Source organism: Corylus avellana, chromosome ca1 (assembly GCF_901000735.1).
Source record: "Corylus avellana chromosome ca1, CavTom2PMs-1.0".
NCBI lineage: Eukaryota > Viridiplantae > Streptophyta > Magnoliopsida > Fagales > Betulaceae > Corylus > Corylus avellana.
Genome location: NC_081541.1, coordinates 5461321 through 5486315, shown reverse-complemented (window position 1 = coordinate 5486315; position 24995 = coordinate 5461321). Strand labels below are relative to the sequence as shown.

At 34.7% G+C, this 24995-nt stretch overlaps 2 protein-coding genes across 7 annotated transcripts; one reads left to right on the top strand and one right to left on the bottom strand.

Moving 5' to 3' along the window:
• Window positions 1-7051: 7051 nt before the first annotated feature.
• LOC132184356 (biotin--protein ligase 2-like) lies at window positions 7052-14619 on the bottom strand. Of its 4 annotated transcripts, none has more exons than XR_009440555.1 (11): window positions 14356-14618; window positions 13920-14193; window positions 13770-13831; window positions 13521-13669; window positions 12755-12875; window positions 12399-12554; window positions 10983-11028; window positions 9964-10030; window positions 9156-9232; window positions 8254-8362; window positions 7052-7611 (listed from the first exon to the last, which is right to left on the bottom strand). XR_009440555.1 is itself a non-coding variant. In XM_059597970.1 (10 exons), exons 1-10 carry the CDS (start codon window positions 14480-14482, stop codon window positions 8320-8322), a joined length of 1122 nt encoding a protein of 373 aa, XP_059453953.1. In that variant the 5' UTR covers window positions 14483-14618; the 3' UTR covers window positions 8072-8319. The 4 variants fall into 4 exon arrangements, 1 of the variants encoding a protein (XP_059453953.1); XR_009440556.1 differs by lacking the exon at window positions 7052-7611 and adding an exon at window positions 8056-8165 and having other exon boundaries at window positions 8269-8362; window positions 14356-14619; XR_009440554.1 differs by lacking the exon at window positions 7052-7611 and adding an exon at window positions 8056-8162 and having other exon boundaries at window positions 8269-8362.
• Window positions 14620-14663: 44 nt separating this feature from the next.
• LOC132184340 (histone-lysine N-methyltransferase ASHR1) lies at window positions 14664-24989 on the top strand. 3 transcript variants are annotated; one of them, XM_059597959.1, is made up of 14 exons: window positions 14664-14828; window positions 15490-15635; window positions 16059-16193; window positions 18461-18515; window positions 18631-18749; window positions 19122-19210; window positions 19289-19370; window positions 20731-20835; window positions 20950-21040; window positions 21138-21257; window positions 21468-21574; window positions 22199-22268; window positions 23314-23377; window positions 24639-24989. In XM_059597959.1, exons 1-14 carry the CDS (start codon window positions 14729-14731, stop codon window positions 24817-24819), a joined length of 1464 nt encoding a protein of 487 aa, XP_059453942.1. In that variant the 5' UTR covers window positions 14664-14728; the 3' UTR covers window positions 24820-24989. The 3 variants fall into 3 exon arrangements, with proteins under 3 accessions (XP_059453942.1, XP_059453931.1, XP_059453924.1); XM_059597948.1 differs by having other exon boundaries at window positions 14676-14792; XM_059597941.1 differs by having other exon boundaries at window positions 14676-14828; window positions 20956-21040.
• The last annotated feature ends 6 nt before the right edge of the window (window positions 24990-24995 follow it).

The following is a 24995-nucleotide window of genomic DNA, read 5'->3' as shown; positions in this document are numbered from 1 at the left end:
AAACTCATTTAAAAATACTCATTAGAGTAATGGTACAATCTTGACTATATTTCTAAATCCAATAATGTGGCTCAATATAGAAAAGCATTTCCAGAATTCCAGTCAACAAGCCGCCAACCTAACTTTTGAAGCAGTGGATTGAAAACCATTTTAGAGTAAGATGAATTTATTAGAATTTGACTTCTTCTTTTTTTTTCTTTTTTTTTTTTTAACTAAATAGTAAAAGGAAATGCTTCTTTCTTTATCAACTTTTGCATGCCTCTAAATCATGCCACCTTGTTCTTCACTTTCATGATTAACCAAATCAAGGACAGTTCCTAAAAGTTCCAAAAGAATCTAATGGATATCACACCAGTAGAAAAAGAACAAAAAAAAATTCAAACAAGGTCATCAAATTTGACATTTTGCTCCAGTGGGATCCAGCCCAGCCATCCTGTGTGTAACGCCGACGTGGCAGATCGTAGCGAAAACCGAAACTCGCGGGAGGGAAGGGATTATACTGGGGACTGGACGTATGGGTATGCCTTTCGTACGCGTTTACGTGTCGCAGTTCCGTGGACGAGTACGGTGTGCGTCCTCATCAATCTGATAATGGATTTTACAGGTCCCGTTTTCAGTCGCGACCGGAAAAAAGAAAAAAAGAAAAGAAAAAAAAACGGCGTTGCATGTTCCCAGGTGTGACGTGGTTACCACGTGGCCGTAGGAGGGAGGTCCGCGTGGTAGGTAGGTAGTACGCGCGGCGCGGATATCTTCCCTAGGCCTCGGACGCCTGTTAAATTATTGATTTTTAAACTTGCTACACTGGGATCTAGCTGTCCTTTCATTTTCTTTTTTCCTTCTAACTTCGATATGTCCCCAACCTTTTTCTTTTGATACGTGACATTTCATTGCATGACCATATATATGTGATTACTTGGCTGTTTAAACAGCATTTTTGCTGTTGAAACACAACGAATAATTTTTCCCGAATAAATATGGCATATATAACCAAATAAGTAATGATACATACACTCACTAATATATCTATATCACCTACTATTGCTCCTAATATATCAAATATATCAATTATCACAAATACTTGTAGTTATATTTTGATTCATTCAAAATTGAATAGTAATTTTAAAAGTTATGTATAAACAAGAGTAAAACCATTCATTGGCCTGGGATAGGATGGTCTCCAAAAAAAAATTTAAAAAAAAAGAAAAATAAATTTTTGCCTCCAAAAAAAAAACGTTCTAATTCCACCTTGTGTTAGGAAGTCAAAATTCAGAAAAATTTCTAAACAGAGGTGGCAATGGTTTTCAAATTTAAAAAAAAAAAAATGCAATTCTCTTTCTCTTGTCTGTCATTCACGGTCTGCTACGTCATTTTTAAAAAATATTTAAATTTATTTGTTTGATTCACTAGCACTTCCCTGTATATAGATACAAAGAAATGAGTGTGGAGAAATAAGAATATGTGTGGCATTATTCTAGTCAAATTATATGCTTAATTAATTTCTTTTTTGCGTTAACAAAGAAGTAACCTTCATTTAAAATTAATAATAGATTTGCTTTTTTAATAATAAGTTTAAATAATATACGGAAATACGGGTAATAGTGCAAACGTATATATAAGACTTAATTATTTCGACAATTTTCATAACACAATCTTGTCGTCACCCGCTCACGCTCACGCGCACGCGCACGCGCAAACCCTCAACCTTTTTCTAGGGAGACTACTGGGAGAGTAAACCAGTTTACGTAAAGGAAGATGTTTTCCCCTTACATTTATTTGAAAAAAAAAAAAAAAAATGTTTTAATCCTTTATTGTGTAATCCCTCTAATTCGGTGTATGTGTTCCAACCATGCATGTTTTGACGGAACATGATCCTCTCCATTTTAAATGAATTATCAATTTAGTTATAATGGATGTGTATTTTCGTCTTTTCAATTTTTGAGGACACAAAAATACCCTTCTACTATAACTAACTGGATAATTATTATAATTAATTAGATATTATTCAGTTGAATAACTATTATAACTAACTAACTGGATAATCATTATAACTAACTAGATATTATTCAGTTGAATAACTATTATAACTAACTGGATATTATCCAGTTCATTTGAAATTGAGATGATCCTAATTCGGTTTTGACAATGAAATGTGAATATATGTTCATGGTTGGCCACAACGAACAAAAAAAATAAGGCAAGGAATTTGAATATTATGTGTTTGAGTTTACTTTTCAGAAAGAATTTGTTCTTTAGACTTTGTTTGTGTGTTTAGATTATGTTAATGCTTTCAAACTATTTTGCAATGTTTGTGCGTGTTACTGTTTTAGGCCTCTTGAATTGTCAAGATAAAGTTTCCTCACTAGGTTTTGGTATAAACCAACGGCAATGATAAATGTCACAATTTAAGTTGGAGTGATCATGTCAAGGTATATGGGTGTAGTCTGGTATATGGGTATAAGACTATATAAGTTAATCCTGACTTAATTAATTTAATTAAACGAGTTAGACTTTGACCTAGACATTAATTCGCTATTTTTGTATTAAATTTGCAGGTCATGTAAAAAATTGTCAACCCTAAATATGACGTATCGAATTCATGTCGTGTTAAGATATTAATATAAGATTATATTAGTTAATTAATCATAACATAACTCATTTAATTAGTGGGTCAAATCATTGAACTATGACCCATTAATTTTATATCAAATTCAAACGTCATATCAAAACTTGACAATCCTACGAAATGGTTATGTGTTGTTACTATACACAACAGTGATAAATAATAAGGAATCGAAAAGAGAAAGAGAGAGAAGAAGATCGAAAATCAAAACACAGATTTACGTGGTTAGACATTGTACTCATGTCTATAGGAAAGCGCATCCATATTTTACCATTAATGATTTATGGTTACACTATAACATATTTATAAGAAAATCATAATTATACCGACGTATTTTGAACTATTCAGCCAATCACTAGTATTTCAATATTACTTTCTCTGAGAATATAAACCACTTGTTTCAACATTAAAATATTTTAATTGTGGAGTTTTTTTTTTTTTTTTTTTTTTTCCGCAGATGGCCCTGGCGGTAATGATATAAAAATCTAAATTTATAGAAAATGACAATTCAGGACAGAAAGGAGGTGGGGTAGCCAAACTCAGCACCATTTGAATTGGAGCGGAACATATATATTCACTTTTTTGAGGTGCCATATTAATATATACACTGAAATCAATACATGAAATGAAAACATTGAAAAATATTCATGTTAAACTATCAAATGCTACCCCAAAAAGAAAAGAAAATAACAAATTAAAACACACACACACACGAAGTTACGTTGGAAGCAACGAGAGGAGAATTTCGAATCTCTCCCTTGGGATATCCAACATGTGTATTAAAATAATAGCAAATTAGATCCGCTACAATTAATTACCTTACAATTTGAGTTTTTCAAATTTTTAAATCTGGCTGTTTATTACAACTACAGGTTAAAAAATAGAGTAATGCTATAAGTCTCTCTTGAGTTCCTTAAAAAATCATTGATTATTATTAAATTTTGATTAAATGATAATTTTAATAGTTACATCATTATTGAAGGAACTTTTAAAATTACTCTAATGTCTCACAGATGAAAGCACAAATACAAGCTAGATGAGAGTAACTCACCCCAAAAAAAAAAAAAAAAAACCCTAGATGAGAGTATAAGAAACATTTTTCAAACGTAGAAAAATAACATATGTCAATCTTTAAGATTCTATTTCAGTCTATCTTTGGTAGCATTCACATCAGGCCACTTAATTTATTCATAATTTGGGAAGTGACACACACGTAGGATAGCAATGGCAATAAAGAATTTGGAATCTTCCTTAGAGAAGATCCGCATGCCTCAACTTCAACAAAGTCTTCAATTTTATTTTTTTAAAGGGAAAGATATTTCATACTCATTCATTGGTAAAAAGATGCGAGCAAAAGCTTTTATAAACAAAGCAGAAAGCTTTAAAGTAAATCATAACTAAAGCTACGAGGTTATAGACATCAAAGATACATGCATTATAAATCTAACATTCAAAACCTATCAATGACATTAACATCCACTAACCCATGACTAATCTTTAATTTTAATAACAGATCTGATTCAATCCAATCTATAGGTAGCTTCGCTCTTATTCCTCAACCTTGAGAGGAGAAAACTCTCATGCCGAAACTCATCCTCCTCGACCCGTTAGCTAGGATACCGTTCACATCCACAACCCAAAGGTCTGGACCAAAAGCAAATACCCCACAAATCATCAAGCGAGCAGATTAAGAGAGTGGATAGAGTCTTATTACAAGCAACAAAAACAAGAACAAAGAACCACAAGAAAATATAAAAAATAGGCAGGAAACATCAGGGAAAAACTGGAAAATAAAAACAATGAAAAAAGAAACAAAAGCCAAAAAACAACAAAAACAGAAAGCGACGCCAGAAGAAAACAGGCCTCAGAGTGAGGCTACCGAAAAGTGATGCAAGGAGGCGATGGAGTTAGAGAGCCAGTGGGAAGAGTGCAGGGTCTGATGGTGGACGGTAGATCGGGCTTAGACTAGTCTGATCCAAGAGCCAAGCCAGAACTGAAAAATGACTCGACAGATTTGAGCTTAGGAGCCGTAGGAGAGGGGTTAAAACAAAAAACAGGAGGACAACGGATGGGAAAGAGGCGAAAAGGAAAGGAAAAAAAAAAAAACCGTATAAGAAGGTAGGAAGCATCAGGTAAATAGTTTAGCTCATAAAGTAAAGAGGGGGAGGGGAGGCGATAAAGGATGAAGGGAGGAGGGGGAAATCAAAGGTTCACCCCCTCCACCTTCGTGGCGCTCTAGCAGCTTCAATTGATTTTATTGTAAAATATATTTTAAAAAGAAAAAAAACAAAAAACAAAAAAAGCAAGGTCAATTAATTTACACCGATTTATAATAAGGTTTTAATGTTATAAATGTTCTGAAAACTAGCTTTAAAAGATATGCAAAAATAATAAACAGTTTAACACAACTTTTAAAAACTATCAAATGCCAAGTGAGCGTCAATATCTCATTATACGTGTCATTTATAATTTAAAACAAAATTATAAAATTATAAATTTATAATTATATAAAAATAAAAAAATAAAAATAAAAAAAAAAACCTGAAACAAGAATGGCCGAAATGAAGGGTGGCCGGCCACCTGGAGATGGTTCCGTCGGTGGATACTTGTCCAACGTACAGCCGCAACCACAGTTAAATATCTCATTGGAAGTAAATGGTATAGGGTTGTTGTGTAGTGGGCAATATTGGTCCTGATCAGGTTCATCATTTTAATAATGCAATCCATTTATGCCACTTGTGAAACTCCTGCATCTCTGAACATGGCAATAAAGAGTTAAAGAGCAAATTTCTGTGGACAGCACTATGACTCTGTTTTTTTTTTTTTTTTTCCCCCTTCTAGAAGACTTTGACCAAAATATGGTCAAGACGTGGGGAGTTAACGTGGACCACACGTGGTAGTCATGCGTCTTCCGTCTGGAACTGTCCTCGTGACTGGAGAACCCATTCCTGCATATCTGCGTTACTGCATGCGTACGTACGTTTTGTCCGAACACACAGAGACGGGGGAGAGGACTGAAATTGTTTTCTCCTTCTCTCTCTCTCTCTCTTTTCTTTTTTTTTTTTTTTTTTTTTTCCTGGTAGAGAATTTATCGTTTATAAAATTAACAGATGAATATCTATCAACTCTGGAGAGATAGAGTGGAAAAAAAAAAGAAAGAAAAAAAAGCGAACATTTTAAAAATAAAAAGAGACCTATTATTCTTCTACTTTTTATTTTTAAATTTATATTAAATTTGTGAATCTTATAAATTTAATAATTTTATAAAACCCCGATCTTTGACCGTCACTAATGTTTCTACTTTCTTATTTTTGGGGTAAGTAAATTTTCTATGGGGGCAAGTCACAATTAAAGTGTTTCTAGTTTGTCTAAATCAACATTGCTAGACCACTGTTTTTAACTTTTTACTTTTTACTTTTTTGTGTCGGTAAAAAACTTTTCTTCAGGGGTTAGTGTTTCCACTTTGACTTGCATGTGCCCAATCAATTTATTTTTTGGGTTATATGATATTGAAGAATTAAATGATATAAATGTGCCGGAAATAAGAAAAGGAAGAACAAGTCTACGTAAAATTGCAATTGCTACTAGAAAAAGTCTACGGAAAAAGTCTACGTAAGACTCTTGGGTATTATCTAGGACCTTGCTTGCAGGTGGGAATGGAGGTGGGAATGGAGGTGTGAATGGAAATTATTCAGATTTCCATTTTCCACAACTTGAAGCATCTCTTTTCGCCTCCACCACTAACCAGATTTGATACCCTTGTTTTTTGGGGTAACAACTTTGTACCCTCTTCTTCTCTCTCTCTCTCTCTCTCTCACCCACCTTGGCCCCCGATGTCTGCTTGCCATGTGATCGTCCAAACGGATCTTTGACTAATCTTCATTTCTCTTTTCCATTTTCCTAGAAGATAATCGTCCATGACCATGGCTACGTTTAATTGAACCCCTAATTTATATCCTTATTCCTTGTTCCATATGTAATTAGGCTTGTTTGGGAATGGACTTGATAGGTGATTTTTGGTTTAGAAGTGATTAATGTGATATAAAGTAGATAGAAGTTTTAAATTTTTTGTATGAAAAATTTTGGAAGTTTTATTTTATTGTAAATTTTTTATTTAAATAGTAATAAAAAATAAGAATATTGGAGTTAAAAAAAAAAAAAAAAAAAAAAGGTATAGTGGTAAGTTCATTGCCAAATGAGCCTCACAATAGAATATATGTTACAATGCTCACTCATTTTCATGAATTGCACCTTGCCTGCCTACCATCATCTCATTTGATCCGCCTACTTTAAAAAGGAGTGATACACATATTGCTAAATGCTTATTTTTTGACCTGACAGTAAAAATTATTATCAGATAAAATAACAAATAAAAGTACATAATGTAGCATCTAATGGTAGCATTTCCCTTTAAAGAGTTACTTGAGGATATTATAATTATAAATTTCTTGCAAATTGATGTTACGTAAACTATTAAATTAAATTTACTTGTCAAATTTTGTTGTTTAATGTGAACCGCACGTAAGTTTGCATGTGGCCTATTGAGACTATTACAATTCAAGTGGAAGACCGTAAGTTGATGTGTTTGGCAATTTGGTTAGCCCAGAAACCTAAAAAAAGCCCAGGAGAAATAAATGAAATCTGAAAGATTTGGTGAAAGACAAAGTTGGTATAAACTCCCTCTCACAAGCCCCTTTTGCAGCCTTTCGAGGACAACACCTCAATATAGTTCCCCGTTGCGATAGAGACAATGTTCCTCTATGATTTGGATCTTTTGCACCATTACTAGGATGCGCATGTGGAGGTGGGGCACTCATTTTCTCTCCCAACACACAACACACACGCAAACAGCAAGGGCCCCAATCCATACAACATACTCTGCATTACGACACCAGTCACACCACTTGTGCCAAAAAAGAATCATCATCTGCCTAAGTCTCCAAATGTTTTATGGGGAAAAACATTTCCAAGAAAAAAATCAGAGCGAGTCCCTACAGAAAGAAGTCAAGTACTGTGAATCGAGACATAAGCTCAAACTTAAAAAATGATTTACGAAGTTTTCTTGATCAACCGAAAATATTTTGATTCGACCAAGATTTTTCTATTGTACCAAACACAAAAAAGTAAAAGAAAAAAAATTTAAAAGAAGTTTTAGATCAAAACAATCAGAGAATAAGTTTCAATCTCTCTAAAAGTGAAAAAAAAAATACATGGCAGCTCAATGACAACACCTAGAAACATAAGATTATGACAACCTGGGTCATAAATCATAATGGGCCTCACCAATCAGTGGCCGCAACCAAATTAAGCATATAATTAAGTACATTTTGAAACATAAGTATAACCTAATGCTATATGTCACCCAACCAATCCTAGGCTTTTATAGCTGGCAACAAAAGAGACGAAAAGCCCTACAGCTGAATGATTATTTGACATGACCATGACGCAACATGTATTAAATGTCAATAGATCGCTTGGAATATTTGGTTATGGTTCACAACCGTACAAAATATGTACAATGGTTGTCATTCATCGCTAATGTCTGCAGAGAAAAAAAAAAAAGAAAAAGAAAAAGAAAAAAAGAAGTAATTAAATGAATTGAACGAATGAGGTTAAAAGAAAGGACAAGAGACATTATCAGTATGCACATGTTCCAAGCACGATAGTTGTTTCCAGTTGAAGGTGCTAAGGAATCTTCTTCACTCAAGTTTTCTTTTAATTAGTCCTTTGAAGAAGTCGAAACTGCAGCCACAATAATGAAAAAAAATAAAAAAATAAAAAAATTCATGATATCTTATATTTCCATCATAATTATATATTTTCTTCAACATAATTCCACATAGATTAAATTGCCGACCATTGTGGGGGTGCTGATGTTCACTTTTCAAACATGATACAGTAAAGGGAATGTAATGCTTTTAAGAAGACTGATAAATTCTAGTGTCCTATTTACCCCATTTTCATGCTTAAAACACCGAAACAGGACCCAAAAGGAATATTTGCTTTATGCATAGCAGAGTAAGAATTTGTAGATCACTGGTGCACAACAGACCAATTTGGGATCTTTTTTTTTTTTTTGTTGAATTTGGATTGTCAAGGATTATTCATGATCACTATTCCAAGCTAGAGTCTGTAAGAAATGCTCCATTCTGAAGCTTTGTAGTCTCCAAGGAAGAAATGAGATAATTTTTTTTTTGAGGGAGTGCGCTTGGTTTTGGGTGAAGAGGAAACCTGCTTTACACACATGATCACTTTTGCTGGGACACTCAGCTGGTGTTTTCATAATGTTTCTAGATACCCATCTTAGAGGAGTCCACATTGTAAAACCATCATGGATCCCAAGCATTTTTGTAAATCACATTCTTTTCTTGATGGGTAATGGTTGTCTTAGTTCAATTTGCAAATGACCATTTAAGACAATGTATATACACTGTACCGACTCAAGTATACTCCCATAAAATCAGTTGCTAAAAATCTCTACAAATTTTTGTAATATTATTTTATTCAATATGAAAATACCATTCAAGTACTTTACCTATTGCCATCAGGATGAAGCTCACACATTTGATTGTCCTCACCAATAGCTAACAAATATCCTGAGGATGTCAAACCCTACATTGAGAGAATTTAAATATTAAAAAAAAAACAGTATTCCTATTTCAAGCATCAACAACACATACTCTGAACAACCAAGATCTCCATTGAAATGGGATAGCATGAAGGTGAAAGTACACTTTTTCCCCATGACCTACCGCCACTTTTTAATTTACGCCACCAAACTTCAAACAGTGACATTTGGATAAGTTAAACAACTATCTCATGTCAAAAAGGCCATTCTGTCAATATTAGATGTTAAAATGGATGGAAAACTGGTTACATGCGCCATACGTGACAACTTTTCTCTCTTTATTCCCATAATACTCAAATTTTTTACTTTTGAAATACCATAATTGCCCCCATTATAGTTATTTAAAAATAATAACAAATTAAACTTACTAAAAAACTGAAAAAGGGGGGGTGGTTCAATCACCTTTTTTTCTTTTCTTTTTTTTTTTTTTTATAAAAAAGAAAAAGAAAAAGAAAAATGGGGTATTTTAGGAAAAAAAATTTCCATCCATTTTGACATCCAATGGTGACGGAATGGCCTTTTTGACATTTATAGTAGTTTGACATGCCATTTTTTGAAGTTTGATGGTGTAAATGAAAAAGTGGCGGTAGTTTGGGGGGTGAAAGTGTATTTTCTCCATAAATAAATACATAATTCCCATATGCATGTGCATGAATATCCCATTTTTCATTCTGCAACTTATCTATCAAGTAGAAAGCCTTTAAATTCATCATACCTGAATAGTTACCACATTTTCAACCACTTGGTCCCCATTCTTTTCCTGTATAATTACTCTTTGCCCACTACATGCACATTACCAAAGAGAAAAATAATCTGTTGGTAACTAAAGCTTTAATAAAAATAAGCATGCACAAGATGACTATCTAACACAAATTAAAACTTCATAATGGCTTCACTAATAAACCAACATTCTCCAGCTCGTTTGTTATTAATGATGTGAGACTGTTATTTAGGGTCCTTTCAGCAAGTCTGAACTTTAAAAGTGATGGAATGAGGGGAGTAATTATGTTGAGATCGATGAATGGTGATAAATACAAAAAGAACATTTGTAAATTAAGACAGTTGTGAGAAGATGGAGGTAGCACCAATAGAGGGTATGAAGAGAGAAAAGGCCAAAATGGTTCAGTCATGAGAAACCAAGACCAACGTTTCCAAAGATTAAGGAGTAGCATAATTTAAGTTGAACCCACAACGAAGAAAAGGGGGTGGGGGGGGGAAGGAGGGGGTTGTGGCTGTAAACTGACTGGCTATGATTTCAACAAAAGATACGGCCACATATGATGTAAAAATAGTTGGTAAAGTGATTTTATTAATTAATTAAAATTGCTTTTCTCTGGTAGCCCTTGATCTCTTTGACGTTTAGCGTCACAATTAGATTCAAAAACAAAGGCTACAAGGAGGGCCAGTATGGTGGCAAGTTAGATAGTTGAGTAGAGTTACTATTCTCTTATTTAAGCTCCAAATTGTAAGCAAGGAAAAAATTGTCTTCTTTTGTTTTAGATTGGCATAAAGGAATAATGCAGGGAAAGTGGAGTAATTTGGACGTGGGAATAGACTTTTCTCTACTTAACACATGCATGGAAACAAACCATAATGCCAAACCTTTGACATTTTCACCCAATAGCCAACAAAAGCAAAGGGAATATGTATTCCTTAAAGAATATGACCATAAATCATTACAAAGAGACTGTCAGTGTCAATTACAGAAAAAAGTAATTAAGATCTACATGTCACCTGTGCAGCCATGTCTTACAATATAGCTCCTCAAGAGTTTGAAATCCTGCAAAATATGCAGCAAAAGAACTTGGCATTTTCTATATATTGTACATAGTTTCTGATATAAAATATGGCACTCATGGAACGACAAAGCATATCATCAAACATGCAATTTTTTGATGGGTAATGCAATCCATATACATGCACAGTATTGAACGGTTACCTTACCCTCAACCCCTTGTTTATAAGGGTGAATTGGGAGCCAGCTTGTTAAGCACTGCTAAAAGCATAACAAAATCTATTCTTGTTATCAAAAGGAATAAACTAATATATTTTAGTCAGAAATATATAGAGCAGGGCAATTGATACACTTTTCAAGAACTACCACCACCAACAGTAATGTGTTTTTCTTGGTCACCAGAGCCTATGGTGCCTATGAACTACACAGCGGATGGTAAAATGGACAATACCTCTAATGCACAATGAGCAGCACTTGCCTAAAAATTGGCAGATGGGTATCATCATCAACATATCATGGAAGATGTTTCCAAACCACTCGGAAAGCCTAACAGGCTTTAGCACATTTACATACCCGATAACAACTGAAAGATGTACCCAGGAAGGGGAAAGAAAAAAAAAACTACTAAAAGATGCCAACTCCAACTGGTCCTATGCAAAGTGAGCAATAGGAATGTAAATTCACTAATACAAGAATTTATTCAGAAACAGTTCTTTCTGATTTAGCTTTCTTCATATCTGAAATTTTTATCCAATGTATTTGATTTACATTTAACAAGTTTTAGTAGATATTAAGGCAAAAAAGTGCATTCTAAACTTCCCCTTTCAAATAACTAATTAATGATCTGCACCTAAGTAAATTATGTTAATGCTACAAGTATATGGTAATACTTATGGCTTGAGGGATGTGAAAGTTAAAGAAATATCAAATTGCATAGTTAAGCCAACTTGTAAGAGAAAGATTATATTCAACATGCACGATAAATCATCAATTGTCACAAAAGTTTAAGTACATAGAAAATGGTGAATTTAATAATTTACTAAATGATGGAGACAAGTTTTGAACTCAAGACCTTTGTTCTAATATCAAGTTGAAAGAGCAAAAGAAAAAATTGGAGGAAGAAGAAGGGAAAATACAATCTTATTTTCCTTGGTGATCGACGATACAAGTACATGCGTTCTTTTTTTCTTTTTCTAAGCAATACAAGTACTTGCGTTTAAATAGAAAAGTATTACAATCTAACATAGAAAGTAATTAACTAGAAATAATGGGGATAAAATCTAGGAATAAAATAAAATCAGTCAAATATCAAAAAAGGTTTCCTTCTTCAACAAAAGGAAATGACACATTGACCATTGCAATGGCATACTATTTATAATGAAAACATTGTAACAATTATTAAAACACATATTTACCTTGATTTATGAAAAGATCATACAATTCCTCAAATTTATTAAAAAAGGTAGCAAGAATATCTTGTCTACTGAATTGGTAAGACCCAACACACAATTCTCTTAGAATTGCATTCAAACATGTTGTTGGTTTCTCGTTATCAATATTCAAACCTATACCTGCAAGAACATGGAATGAGTTAATATTATCTATCACACACACAAAGTAGTATATAATTCAAGATCAATTATAGGTGACTAGAGTTCTAAATTTAGAAAGAGAACTGCACTTAGAAGGAAACAGTCCAGCCAATTATGTATGCAGAAGCATGGTTGATTACAACAAGTGTGTATTGTTACCCAAAGAACAAGTCTATTACCAGCACTGACATTGAACTTCTTCGACTTGTATGTTGAGGTGCATAGAATGCCTCCAATTTTAAGGCCATTAAAGTAAAGATCATTTGGCCACTTTATTTTAACATCAACACATGGCAAGCCCTGAAATGGAAACCATAATAAAAAAATTAGCATATCAATATTTACCCTTCAGCATCACCCGTTGACTCACTTTGCAAGATTACAATCATGCGAGGAGTACACAGTCCCAAGTAAGTCAACGATATAAAATAGTGGCGTTCTTGAACTATTGCATACCACAACAACCCGAAAAAAATTCACCTGCCGGATTTTATCAATTTGCAAATTCTTCCTTTGTTTGTTAAAAGAATGAAATTGGCTGATATTATGACAATACTAGGTAGCATAGATATCATTATGGGAGAAGTTGATCGTTGAAATGATAATTGATACAACAGAAATACAAGATATAATTCTTTTTACAGAGTGGAATCTTTAAAAGAGGTGAATAATCACCTTTTCATGTATACTAATTTCGATGCTATGCATGAGTGACATTCATCTTTAACTATGCTACGCTTCAAATACTATTCGAGTCGATCAGAAAGTGCCTAAATTTATCACATTTGCAATTTCATTGCTTGTTCTCTGATGCTGAATTTATCTTAGTTGTTTAGTTCATTATTTTTACCAATTCTACCAACGCACGAGAGATGCCAATAATCAGAAGCAGAAAGCTCAGCTTAAAACATTGACAACGCCAATATACACAAACAACCAACTCACATTTTTGTCACAGACATCCTTTATTGCCTCAGTGATAGCAAGAGACACGACATATTGCAAAAGAGGCACGGCTCGCCCGTCCTCCATTTGTATGGTAAAAGAAAACATAAGGCAACCTCTAGGAGATTCCCACACATTCCTCGACCGACCTGAGAAAATATCGTATTATAAGTAATTACAAACACAAAAAACATCAATTCCGAAGCTGCAACCAACAATCACAAAAACTATTAATCAGCATTTCAAAACCTCGCCCCCTTGACTGAGCATCGGCAACACAAACCGCACCGACCGGAAGCTGACAAAAATTGCTGGCGAAATTAAAACACACAATTTAGTAACCAAAAAAGAAAAAGAAAAATCAAAATAGAGGAAAGCGGCGGGCGTTCTGAAACTTACTGAGAAACGACGTCGTGCGTGGAAGGCAACCACGGAGACCAAATGAGGAACCTACCAAACTGATTCGTTGAAAGAGAATTCATGAAAGAATCGACGCCAATAGAGTCCGAGTCTTCTTGGAGCGGTTTCTCCAGCTCCGATTGCAAAAGAATTGAAACGTCGTTAATGTCAGGGAGCTTCAGGGCACTATTGTTCTTTATAGATTTTGCAAGTTCACTCTCGACCGTCGATTTTCCACATAGAACCAGCGAACAAGATGAACTGGAATCCATAGCTGCGCATAAACAAAAGGTATAATAATAATAATTCTTACAAGTTCAATTCTCTGTTTAGTTTCTTAAAATAAAGGTGGTTCAGCAAGAATTTTCATCAGTTCTATCGGCAGCCAAACAGTCAGTAGAAGATTGATATGTTGTGATAACGAGTTTGAACAAACCTGGCGATGCCATAGATATAGAGACACCGAAAGACCGTTTGTATGCGCAAATGACTTCGCGTAGAGAGAGAAAGCAGAGGGAGTTCCGTACAGAGAAAAATCGCAGCGAGCTCGAAGTGTAGGGCATTACAAACTGCAGCTTCGTTTCTTTCGCCAAGGCTTTGTAGCTACAGAGGAAAGTTGAAACGTTTCGAAAATTAATATAGTTGTAAAATGACACGTCACGTGTGGTGGTGGGCCCGAGATCTTTCTCCCAAATCAACGGTGATGATTCATGTGGTTCTAGCACCTTGTTTGGAGAAATCAAGAAAAAAAAAAAAAAAAAAAAAGGCGCATTCTCATTCTCGTTCTAGAGCATGCGAGAGCAGCAACCATGGAGGACTTGCAGAGTGCACTTAACGAACAGGGTCTAACTGTTTCTACTGTCCCGGAGAAAGGCCGGTGCCTTTTAACCGCCAGAGATTTCTATCCAGGTCTCTCTCTCTCTCATAAATTTCTGCGTCGCAATCATATACGATTCGAACTTCGTTACTTGGTTAAAGTTTCTGTATATAGGTCTTGTCGACGTTGAAATAGAGTGGAATTGGTTTATTTTTCAAAATATGGAACTTGCTTGCAATTTTGGCCAGCAAATTATGAGCTCTGTCAATGTTTCAAGTTCATTTCGGTGATCGTGCATGTAATTTGGGCAATTTTCAGTATCTTGAATGCTTAGGTTTTTGTTTCTTTCACCGGAGGACTTGAGTGTTAGTACATTGATGTCCACCGTAATTACCGGAAAAAGCGTTAGCCATTTCTACACTATCATTCTAAAAGAACTAGTTAAGTTGTAATTGGGACAATAATCACTTATAAAGCTCACTTAGCACCTATGAACTCCTTTATAATTCATTCACTCCATGTAGGCAACTAATTAGTTTGGTTTGTACACATCATGCATGGTAGTTTTCCCAATCTGTGATACATTTCTCAATAATTGCTGTTGAGATTGTTGTGCGAGTATATATTTAAGAAGCTTTGAGAACAGGTGAAGATAAAATTAGTTTTTCTGGAAAATCAATGACAAGCTATTCAAATGTTATTGGTGTATACTATCTGTTTTTAATTCATTTTAATGCAGCTTTAATATTTCAGGAGAAGTAATTATAAGCCAAGAGCCTTATGTCTGTGTACCGAACAAGTCATCGGTTGACTCGAGATGTGATGGATGCTTCACATCAAGTAATCTTAAGAAGTGCTCAGCTTGTCATGTTGTATGGTACTGTGGTAGCACATGCCAGGTATCTACTGTGGATATGTTGTGCAGCATCATGCCCAATCAAATGTTTTTGTATTTCACTTGCCATCTTTCTACTCAAACAGTTCGTTTGAGCAGATAAAATTCCAAGTAAAGGTCATTGTCTATTTATCTGTGCTTGACATATTATCATCATCGATCTTTGGCACAGTGTACGTAGTCCATGAAAATATCTGATGGAGAAATATTAACTTCATAAGAAATGGTATTTGGTAGGAGCAACAATATTTTTCTATAAAGATTAAAAAATGAATATAGAAGAGTTAATATTGGAATTCTTTTCTCCTTATGATGACTTAGAGCTCTGCTTAAAGCAATATAATGTTCAGCATTCAGCAAATATAACTAATACATCATTATACATATTTCCTCTCCCTACATTGGTTTGTGCTTTATAAATTTTCAGAAGTTGGAGTGGAAGTTGCATCGTCTTGAATGCCAAGCTCTGTCAAGGCTCGACAAGGATAGGAGAAAATCTGTTACACCTTCCATACTTCTGATGGTGAAACTCTACCTACGGAGGAAACTACAAAGTGAGAAGGTAAAAATTTGTTCTTCTTTATATTTGTTGCTATTAATCTATAATTGTTTGCTTCAGTTTGGTTACTTCTATTTGGACACTACTTTTAGCTTCCCATTCAGTCCATTTACCATGTATTTGTCAAATTACAAGCATCACAATGTGGAGCCTAGATATGAAAATTTTTGGATTGCAAGTAGGTCTGTCTCTCATTGTCCAGCAGTTACTCTCCCATAGGCAGAGCCTGTCTAACTCAGTATCATCTGACTGTTAGATTTGGCTCAAACTGTTTATGTAATCAGATAGGTAGCTTCTTCTCTCTGTAATGGTGGATCTTGATATATGTGGTACCGGCAATATTGTTTTAGTTATTTACACACAGAATAGTGTATGAAAATGCAAAAACCAAAAGGTAAGAATTGAGAAATACTAAGAGAAGAGATATTAGGATGATGAAAAATATAATAAATTAATTTGCAACATAAAATTTGAACCACTCAATAAACTACTGCTTGTTTATGAAACTGATCTGGATATGTGTGTCATATGCTCGAGGTCTCTAGCAAATAGAATAAACATCCATATGATGTTCCCCTCACTGAAAAGAAATTTCTTCAGCAAACTTTTGATTAGCTGATATTTGGATGAGCGAGAATCATGCTGATATCAAGCTATGTATTGGCCAAGATGTGTGGTAATGATATTGGCAGTTGATATTTCTATACATTTTTTTAATACTTGAATTTTAAAAGAACTGGTTCTTTTCACTTCATATGTTCCTCAAATTATGAGTGGTTGGATACTTACTGGACATCATGTATCTGTATCAGCGAACAACTTGTAGGGAGGATAGATGTCTGTTAGTGATCACTGAAGCAAATATATTACATGAGGTTTATTAACCCAATAGATTGTATTTTACCCACCTGAAGTTAAAGTGTTAATATATGTCAGTCCCAATCACGTGACATGAAAAGATAGCTCCAATACTTAAACTCAATTCTTCCTCCAATTGCAACCCAATTCCACATTCTTCCCCCAACTTCCGTCCATCCCCACCGAAAAATCAAGGTCTTCATTCTTCACGTTCCAGTCTCTTCCTCTCTATCTATATCTTGTTCATTAAGTCATAGCTTGCTATCTAACTTTCCCTCATTGGACAATAAAGATGGTTGAGAGGGGCATGGTTGTTGGGGGCTCTTGTGATGATAAAGATGGTGGCTAATGATGAAGTTTTGATGGTGTGGGTTTTGATGATATAGGTATGGTGATTTGGATGGTGGGCTTGTATGGTGTTTCTGATATTGGTGGTTGAATGAGGAAGATGATGGAAGTTTTAGGCTCAGATTTGAAAGTTTTGCTATTTGAAGGATGGTGGTAGAAGTATTGGTGAAGAAGGTGGGTCTGGAGGTAATGTGAAGAATGTAGACATTGTTTTTTGTGTGGAAATTGGGGGAAGAATGGTGGTGGTGCATGGAAGATTGGGGTAGCATTGTGTAGACCCACGAGACCAGGTAATTATTGGGGCTGTTTTTGGAGTCATGTGATTTGTGCACAAGTTTTTTAACGGCTGATAGTAATGAATATTAACAGGCTTGACCACAGGTGGGTAAAGTGAAACTTTTTAAATAATGTGTTGGTAAATTAAACTCATTTAAACCAATAGGAAAAGCATAATTAACCCTAGGATTATTCACTACAACTTTAGTGGGGATGGTCTAGTTTGTCTGTTGTTGAATGGGGTTGCAAGACTTTGGACTAGCATTTGTAGTTCTATCTGTGCAGGGGAGAGAATAACATGGTTTTCCACCGTGATGGATTCAAAGGAGATTCAATTGTAGAAGAGTTGGATACACACCGCTTTCTTTTTAGTTCCTTACTGTACCATGCATGTGCTGCTGTCAACTGATATTATGAAAACTGAATCCTGGCTTCACCGGTAGGATAGATCCTGGCTTGATTTGGAAAATTAATGGCTTAACCGTTATCTCTTGTAAGATATGGTGCTGGGTGAAAATTAAGAACTATGTAGAAGAGGGTCCATGGTCAAACATTCTGTAGAGGCTTAAATTTTTAGAGGTTGTTGTAGAATGTGAATCACACTAGTTTTTTTTCATTTTTTGAATTTCTAAAGGCCTTGGTTCGGTACATTTGAATGTTGTGCCCCGCATAGTCCTGCTAATTTTTTTTTCTTCCTTTTAAGAAGCTAGATACAGAACAATTTTTGTATTGGTTGTTAAAATTTTGATAATTTATGCCATAAGTTGTGTATTTGTTTTTATTGCTAGGTCATTCCTACTACTGCTACGGACAATTATAACTTGGTGGAGGCACTGGTGTCTCGTATCCTTCTCCTTTTTACTCTTTGCTTTCAGTGCACTCCATTTAGAGGTTCTTTCAATTGTTATATCTTCATCTCCACAAATAATTGTTTTATTTAACCTTCGATTTTGTGAAGACATGTCTGACATTGATGAGAAGCAATTGGTGCTGTATGCACAAATTGCTAACATTGTTAATTTTATACTTCAGTGGCCTGAGATCAACATAAAAGAGATTGCTGAAAACTTTTCCAAGGTATTCTAAAATATTAGTTTAAGATTTAAGATTTATTATTATTATTATTATTATTATTTTCACTTAAGCAGATTTATTTCAAGCCACCTCAAGTTTTTCAAATTCATTTCTTTTTATTTTTTATTTTTATTATTATATAATTCATGCTGTGAACTTGGTGGGTACTAGCCCAACTACTCATTCAAAAACAGGGCATGTTGTAATTAATTAACCAGAAAATGTTATGATTCAGCTGCAAATCGCATTATCTGTTGATCTTACAAATTATTTATCGCACTGAGGCAAGATTTCTAAATTAAGATTCATCTCTGTAGGGAAGACTGATTTTCTGATAAAATGTTTATGAATTCTGTTACTTCTAATCTAATGCAGTTTGCATGCAATGCACATACCATTTGCGACAGTGAACTAAGACCCTTGGGGACAGGACTGTATCCTGTCATTTCCATTATTAACCATAGGTAACTACTTTAGTGCATTGGTGTTTTCTGAATTTTAACATCTTGCTATTAGTTTGCTAAATGGTGCTGGTACTGTAGCTGCTTGCCCAATTCTGTTTTGCTGTTTGAGGGAAGGTTGGCTGTCATACGTGCTGTGCAACATATTCCACAAGGAGACGAGGTATATATTCTTTTGAAAAATCCTTGATCTTTATGTTTTTTTAACTAAATGAAAATTTATATTAAATACTTGACATGTTAAGAGACTGCATATTATAGGGGTAATAAGCCTGAGAACTGCTTGTTATGCACATATAACTTGCTAATCTCCTACAAATTTTCATACTCATAGCTAGCAAGAGCTTAGCCTAAGAATTGAATTCATTTCCCATTATGTTCCTGGTCAATTTTTTGCATGTACTGCTTAATTGAATCTACATGATAATGAATTTTGTTAACTTCAATCTGGTGTAAGCTTTCTTCAGTATCCCACACACACACACGCACACACACACAGATATATATATATATATTGTTTTTGAAGAACCATTATTTTTGCTTATAATATGAATGTGACAGGAAACCAGGAGATACTGCTGGTGCAAAGTGGTCCTTGCATTATAGTGATTTTTTAAGGATTCAAGAATCCATTCGAGGCGTGGAAATTTCTTCTCAATTCAAAGTTAAAATCAGGAAAATATTGTGAGGTTGTGACACTAGTAGTCAATGAACCCCCAGAAAATTATTTTTAGTATAATTTGGCATAGATTATAGAATGAATTTGAGGAGGATACAGGGGGGGCATGTTTGGGGAGGAAAAATGATAAGAACCAATCAGTTAACTAAGGAAAAGAGATTGAGATTGTAAATGAGAGAAACTTTCTAGAGACTTTTCATTCATGATGGTCTCAGTGCATGGTCATTACATAAATAGTGGACATTGTAATTATGAAAAAAAGAGATTCGGTGACTAAGCTTATTTGGTAAATGATTTATTTAAGGATACGTTGCTAAATAAAATAGGATTTATTTAAGGAGGGAAATATTGTTGGATAGAATCAAGCAACGGTCAATTAACTTTTTGGTTTTCTGTCCATGCAAGGCCGTGGGTTTTCCATGATTAGAAGGTTCAGTTGCTTGCATGAACTGTACATGGGTGTATCAGCTGGATGTGCATGGTTTGGGCATGGACCTAACAAAATACATGTTTGTGTTCCTTATGAAGTATTTCTGTAATTCAGGAATATTGAGAAATTATGGAATTAATAGCCATACCTTTGCCTTTTGCAGAGGCAACATATATTTAGTTGTATGGGATGATTTTAAAACTATACATTTGCCTTCATTGCATCATTCACAAAACCCACACCCACCATTATGTTTGCGTATTTTCCTTGGTCTCTTCTAAGGAACTTGCTATCTCATAAGCCATCTTAATGTTGTCCAAAATTCTTTGATGTTAATTAAATGTAGGGTATGGTTCCATACCCTTTTTCTTCAGTTCAAGTGTAAATGCTATTAATATGGTTCTATTTTGTAAGGTGTTGATTAGTTACATTGAAACTGCTGGAAGCACTATGACTCGGCAAAAGGCTCTGAAAGAACAGTACCGTTTCACTTGCACATGTCCCCGCTGCATAAAAGTGGTACTTGCTACATTATGTTTCTTAGGGATTTTTTTCTCATTGAACTTGTAGCATGTCATTTAAAAGTGGAAAACCAGATCTACTGCTGTTTAATTTAGCTAATTTGTATTGAAGGGTCAGTCTGATGATATCCAAGAAAGTGCAATTGTAGAAGGTTATCAGTGTAAGGATGATCGATGCAATGGTTTCCTGCTCCGCAGTTCTGGTATGTGATAGCCTGTAATCAATCAGTTTATTGCAAAAGAAAATGATCAGTTAGTTGGCCAAAGTTACTATTTGTCTTCTGCTGTTTGGATATGCAGATGACAAAGGATTTGTATGCCAACAATGTGGACTTGTTAGGGACAAGGAAGAGATAAGAAAGATTGCAAGTGAACTAAAATTGATGTCCGACAAGGTTCTTATGTCTTCGTCATCTGGCAGTATCCTCCTCGATTGTTTGCGCTGAGAATTACTAATTTTTAGTGGCAATTTGATAATATGATTCTATAATGAATCGTCTTCAATTTCCTTTCCACTGCCTTGATTTAAATAGTTCTTTTCTCTTTTTTGATAAAAAATTAGTAATGTAGAAACATAATTTACCCATATTTATGATTACTGAGAAAGAATTTGTCTTTGACTGACCTTAGATTACCAGGAAACTGTTTCTATGTATCAGAAGATTGACAAACTCCAGAGGAAATTGTGCCATCCTTTCTCAATCAGTTTGATGCAAACTCGAGAAAAGCTTTTAAAGGTGGCTTTTCTAGGTTTTTGTTTTCCTTCACTTTAATTATTCTGTTATTTTCAAGTTATATTGGAGCGCAATCTTACTGACACATGTTTTAGTTAGTGAAATTGTGCTGGATCTTTGTGCATATTTATGCAAAACATATCTTGTTTGCATCGTTTAGGCACAAATAACAAATTTTTTGTTGGCTGAAACTTTCTTTTTGGCTTGGGAAAACTAGCAATTATGGGAAAAGTGGTCTAGTAAAGAATTAAAACTCGAACTAGCAGGCTTTATACCTGTAATTTTGAGGTAGCTTAATGGATTGAAATATGATTAAAGGCTTGAAATTATTCGACATCTCATTGAAGTGATCCTTACTGATTTTTCTAGCAACAGAGTGAGGCTGTCCCCTGTAATTTTACTACTAAAGCTTGTATGTGTGTGTTTTTTTTTTTTATGATGTTTCCTTCTCATTTTCTATGATGACTCCCAAATTTTGCCAAATCTTCTTTGTTACTTCGTAATGCCTTCAGTTCTAAAGCATGGACTTGTGCCTCTAAATGCCAATTGAACCAAAATGATATGAATCCATTTTTTATGGGACCTCCAAACTCCCTGAAATAAAATGATTTCTTTTTCTTTTTTCAGATTTTGATGGAGCTGCAAGATTGGAGAGAAGCTCTAGCATATTGCAGATTGACCATTCCAGTGTATCAAAGTACGTCACATTTCAACTCGAATCCACAATTAGAGATATATTCAAGTTTGTCTTCTGTTCTAACTGTTGTTGGAGCTTCTGGGTTTCAAACTGAAATATTATGCATGACATTCATCATATTACTCTTTAGTTCAAAAATCATCAGAAGAGTGTGTTCAATTTGCTCAAGAAATGGACATGTGCCAAAATGCTATGGACATGGCATAAAATTTTGTACAAGAAAGAAGTTTGGAATTACTTGGAAACAGAAAGATTGAGAAGGCAGGCCCAAGATTATGTGTGTATGTTGATATCAGTTCACCTACCCACAGGATGAGATAGCAGCGTGGAATAAAATAGAAGGCTATGATGCACACCTTAAGTTTTGGAGACACTGATTACTAGTTCTATAGAAACACACAAAAGAAAGAAAACCCTAGACACTTGGATGATTTCTCTCATTTCATATTCTCCAAAAAGTGTGAATAGATCTTTTGCATAAAGATTGAAAGAATAAAGTCATCTGAATAGATCTCTAAAAAAACATGATTATGCTATGACAAATAAATTTCACCTACAATGAAAATCCTCGCAGGAAGGCTGATTTCTTAAATCATTTGTCACCTGTTTACAACACTAGTCCCACCTGGTGAGTTTAATTACCTTCTCTGAAGGCTTTATGCTCTTATGATAAATAGGCCTTCCAAAATCGTTCTTCCACACCTACGACAATTTCTATCCACGTTTTGAAATTCTACTCTTTATTCAAGACATGATTAGTTTACCATACTAAATAAGTGCAATAATTTGTGGTAGGTCTACCAAGAAATAGCACAAAATTCTTCTTAATTAAATTATTTTCAGTGTTATTCATTGTTATATAAATCATCGTATATAATGCTTCATGTGTGCCTGGACTATGCAATTCATGTTTATGACATCCACATAATCTAGTTTATTCTTCCTTTTTCTTTTTCTTTTTTTTTTTTTTTTTGTTAGAGGGGGAGGGGGGATATAAGTTACGAATTCCACTTCATGTTGAATTTGGTCAACTGTTTCATTGCAGGATTATATCCGGGATTCCATCCTTTGCTTGGACTGCAATATTATACCTGTGGGAAGCTTGAATGGTTAGAATCTTTGCTTACATTTGTTAGTTTTCGTCATGGTTTCTTTCATTATTTGTTTTTCAAGATGCTCTAGCTGAATCCTTACAACGCATGCTTTTTAAATAACAAAGACAAAGTTGTGGTTTTCTGTCCACAGTTTGTTCCTTGGTATTCAGAACTTACTGACACTGTCACTCACACCATATAGAATAAGCATGAATGTGAAAACCACGTGAAATCATGGTATTAACTATTAAACAGCTGGGTGCTTCTAATTTTATATTATGGAAACTTATAACTATAGGATGTTTAGTGACTGACGTGCTACTTTGTAAGATAGAAACCCTCAGTTGAAGAATCTTCTTTAAACTAATGATAGAAGTTTTCATAGATTGCTATGATGGGGCCATAGAAGTATTGGATTTTTATCTTCATTTGCCTTGCATTGCAGGCACAAAGCAAATATGTTGCAGTACTGTGATTGTCCAATTGGTCATGTGGGTCCCATAAATTGAATACATTTTATGAAGTTTTAGTTGATCCAAGATTCACATGTTTGACAAATTTCCGTGTTCACTTCAGACTTCTATAGGCTGTTCAAAATCTGAACTACTTATACTTAATTGATTTATAATGTCAGGATTTGTCCCAGCTCTCAATTCAATGTTTCTTTTGTGTGTGTGTGTGGGGGGGGGGGTGGGGTGGGGAGAGAGAGAGGGACATATTTTCCTTAATTTCCATCAGTTGGCATATATTACTAGGTTTTTTTTTTTTTAGTTTTTTTTTTATGGAGCTAGGATTAGAATTTTGGTTGTTAGAGCATAGTATTTTAAGTAAAATCAGAAGATTTTGTTGAATCTTTCTAGCAAGGTATAGGTAAGGTTGTGGGTTCAACTTTCAAGTCCCACCAGGTGGGTGAACTTGCCATTAAAAAAGTGGTATTTTAAGTAGGTTTGATTGCGAAAAAGGTTCCCCATGTGCTGTTAGAGTTTGATGATGCCTGTGAACCGAGTCCGTTGACCTACTGAATCGCTGACATTCAGTTGACATCCCAAATTCAGATCAGGTTCATGTCAGGACTTCCACTCGGTGCTTCTAGAATGCAGTAAATGCTCCCCATATAAGTCCAGTTTGTTGCTAATTAGTCTGAACCATATGCTTGTGTAGGGGATTAGCTCGTGTTCTTCGTTTTGTAAACAATATTACATATCTGAGAACCTTTCCACCCTTTTCCTGGTAAACAATCTGGTTCTCATCTTGAACTTTCATCAATGTCAAGCAGGTTACTGGGAGACACAGAGGGTGCTATAAAAATCACTTCTTCCAAGGCAGTGGATATCCTACGAGTTACTCATGGGACAAATACGTCTTTCATGAAGGACCTCGTGCTGAAGTTGGAGGAAGCACGTGCCGAAGCTTCTTACAAACTCTCATCTAAAGATGAGTTACAAGATCTACCTTAAATTGTCATTCCATGCCTGAGCCATTCCTAAGAAATACATGAGCTTGGAGTAGAGAATGATTCAGTTAACATCTCTATTCAGTTGCCACAACCATCTTGGATTCATCTTGATCTCTTGGTACAGGTCATCTCCGAAAAATCTTCTACCCTGCACTGATGCATTATAAATACAACACC

Coding starts and splice junctions, on each gene's coding strand:
- LOC132184356 (XM_059597970.1), bottom strand. CDS start 14,482: ATGCCCTACACTTCGAGCTCGCTGCGATTTTTCTCTGTACGGAACTCC. Junction 13,832..13,919: donor ACGCACGACGTCGTTTCTCA/GTAAGTTTCAGA, acceptor TAATTTCGCCAG/CAATTTTTGTCAGCTTCCGG. Junction 10,031..10,982: donor TGTAAGACATGGCTGCACAG/GTGACATGTAGA, acceptor ATGTGCATGTAG/TGGGCAAAGAGTAATTATAC.
- LOC132184340 (XM_059597959.1), top strand. CDS start 14,729: ATGGAGGACTTGCAGAGTGCACTTAACGAACAGGGTCTAACTGTTTCT. Junction 21,575..22,198: donor CTCGAGAAAAGCTTTTAAAG/GTGGCTTTTCTA, acceptor TTCTTTTTTCAG/ATTTTGATGGAGCTGCAAGA. Junction 23,378..24,638: donor ACCTGTGGGAAGCTTGAATG/GTTAGAATCTTT, acceptor AATGTCAAGCAG/GTTACTGGGAGACACAGAGG.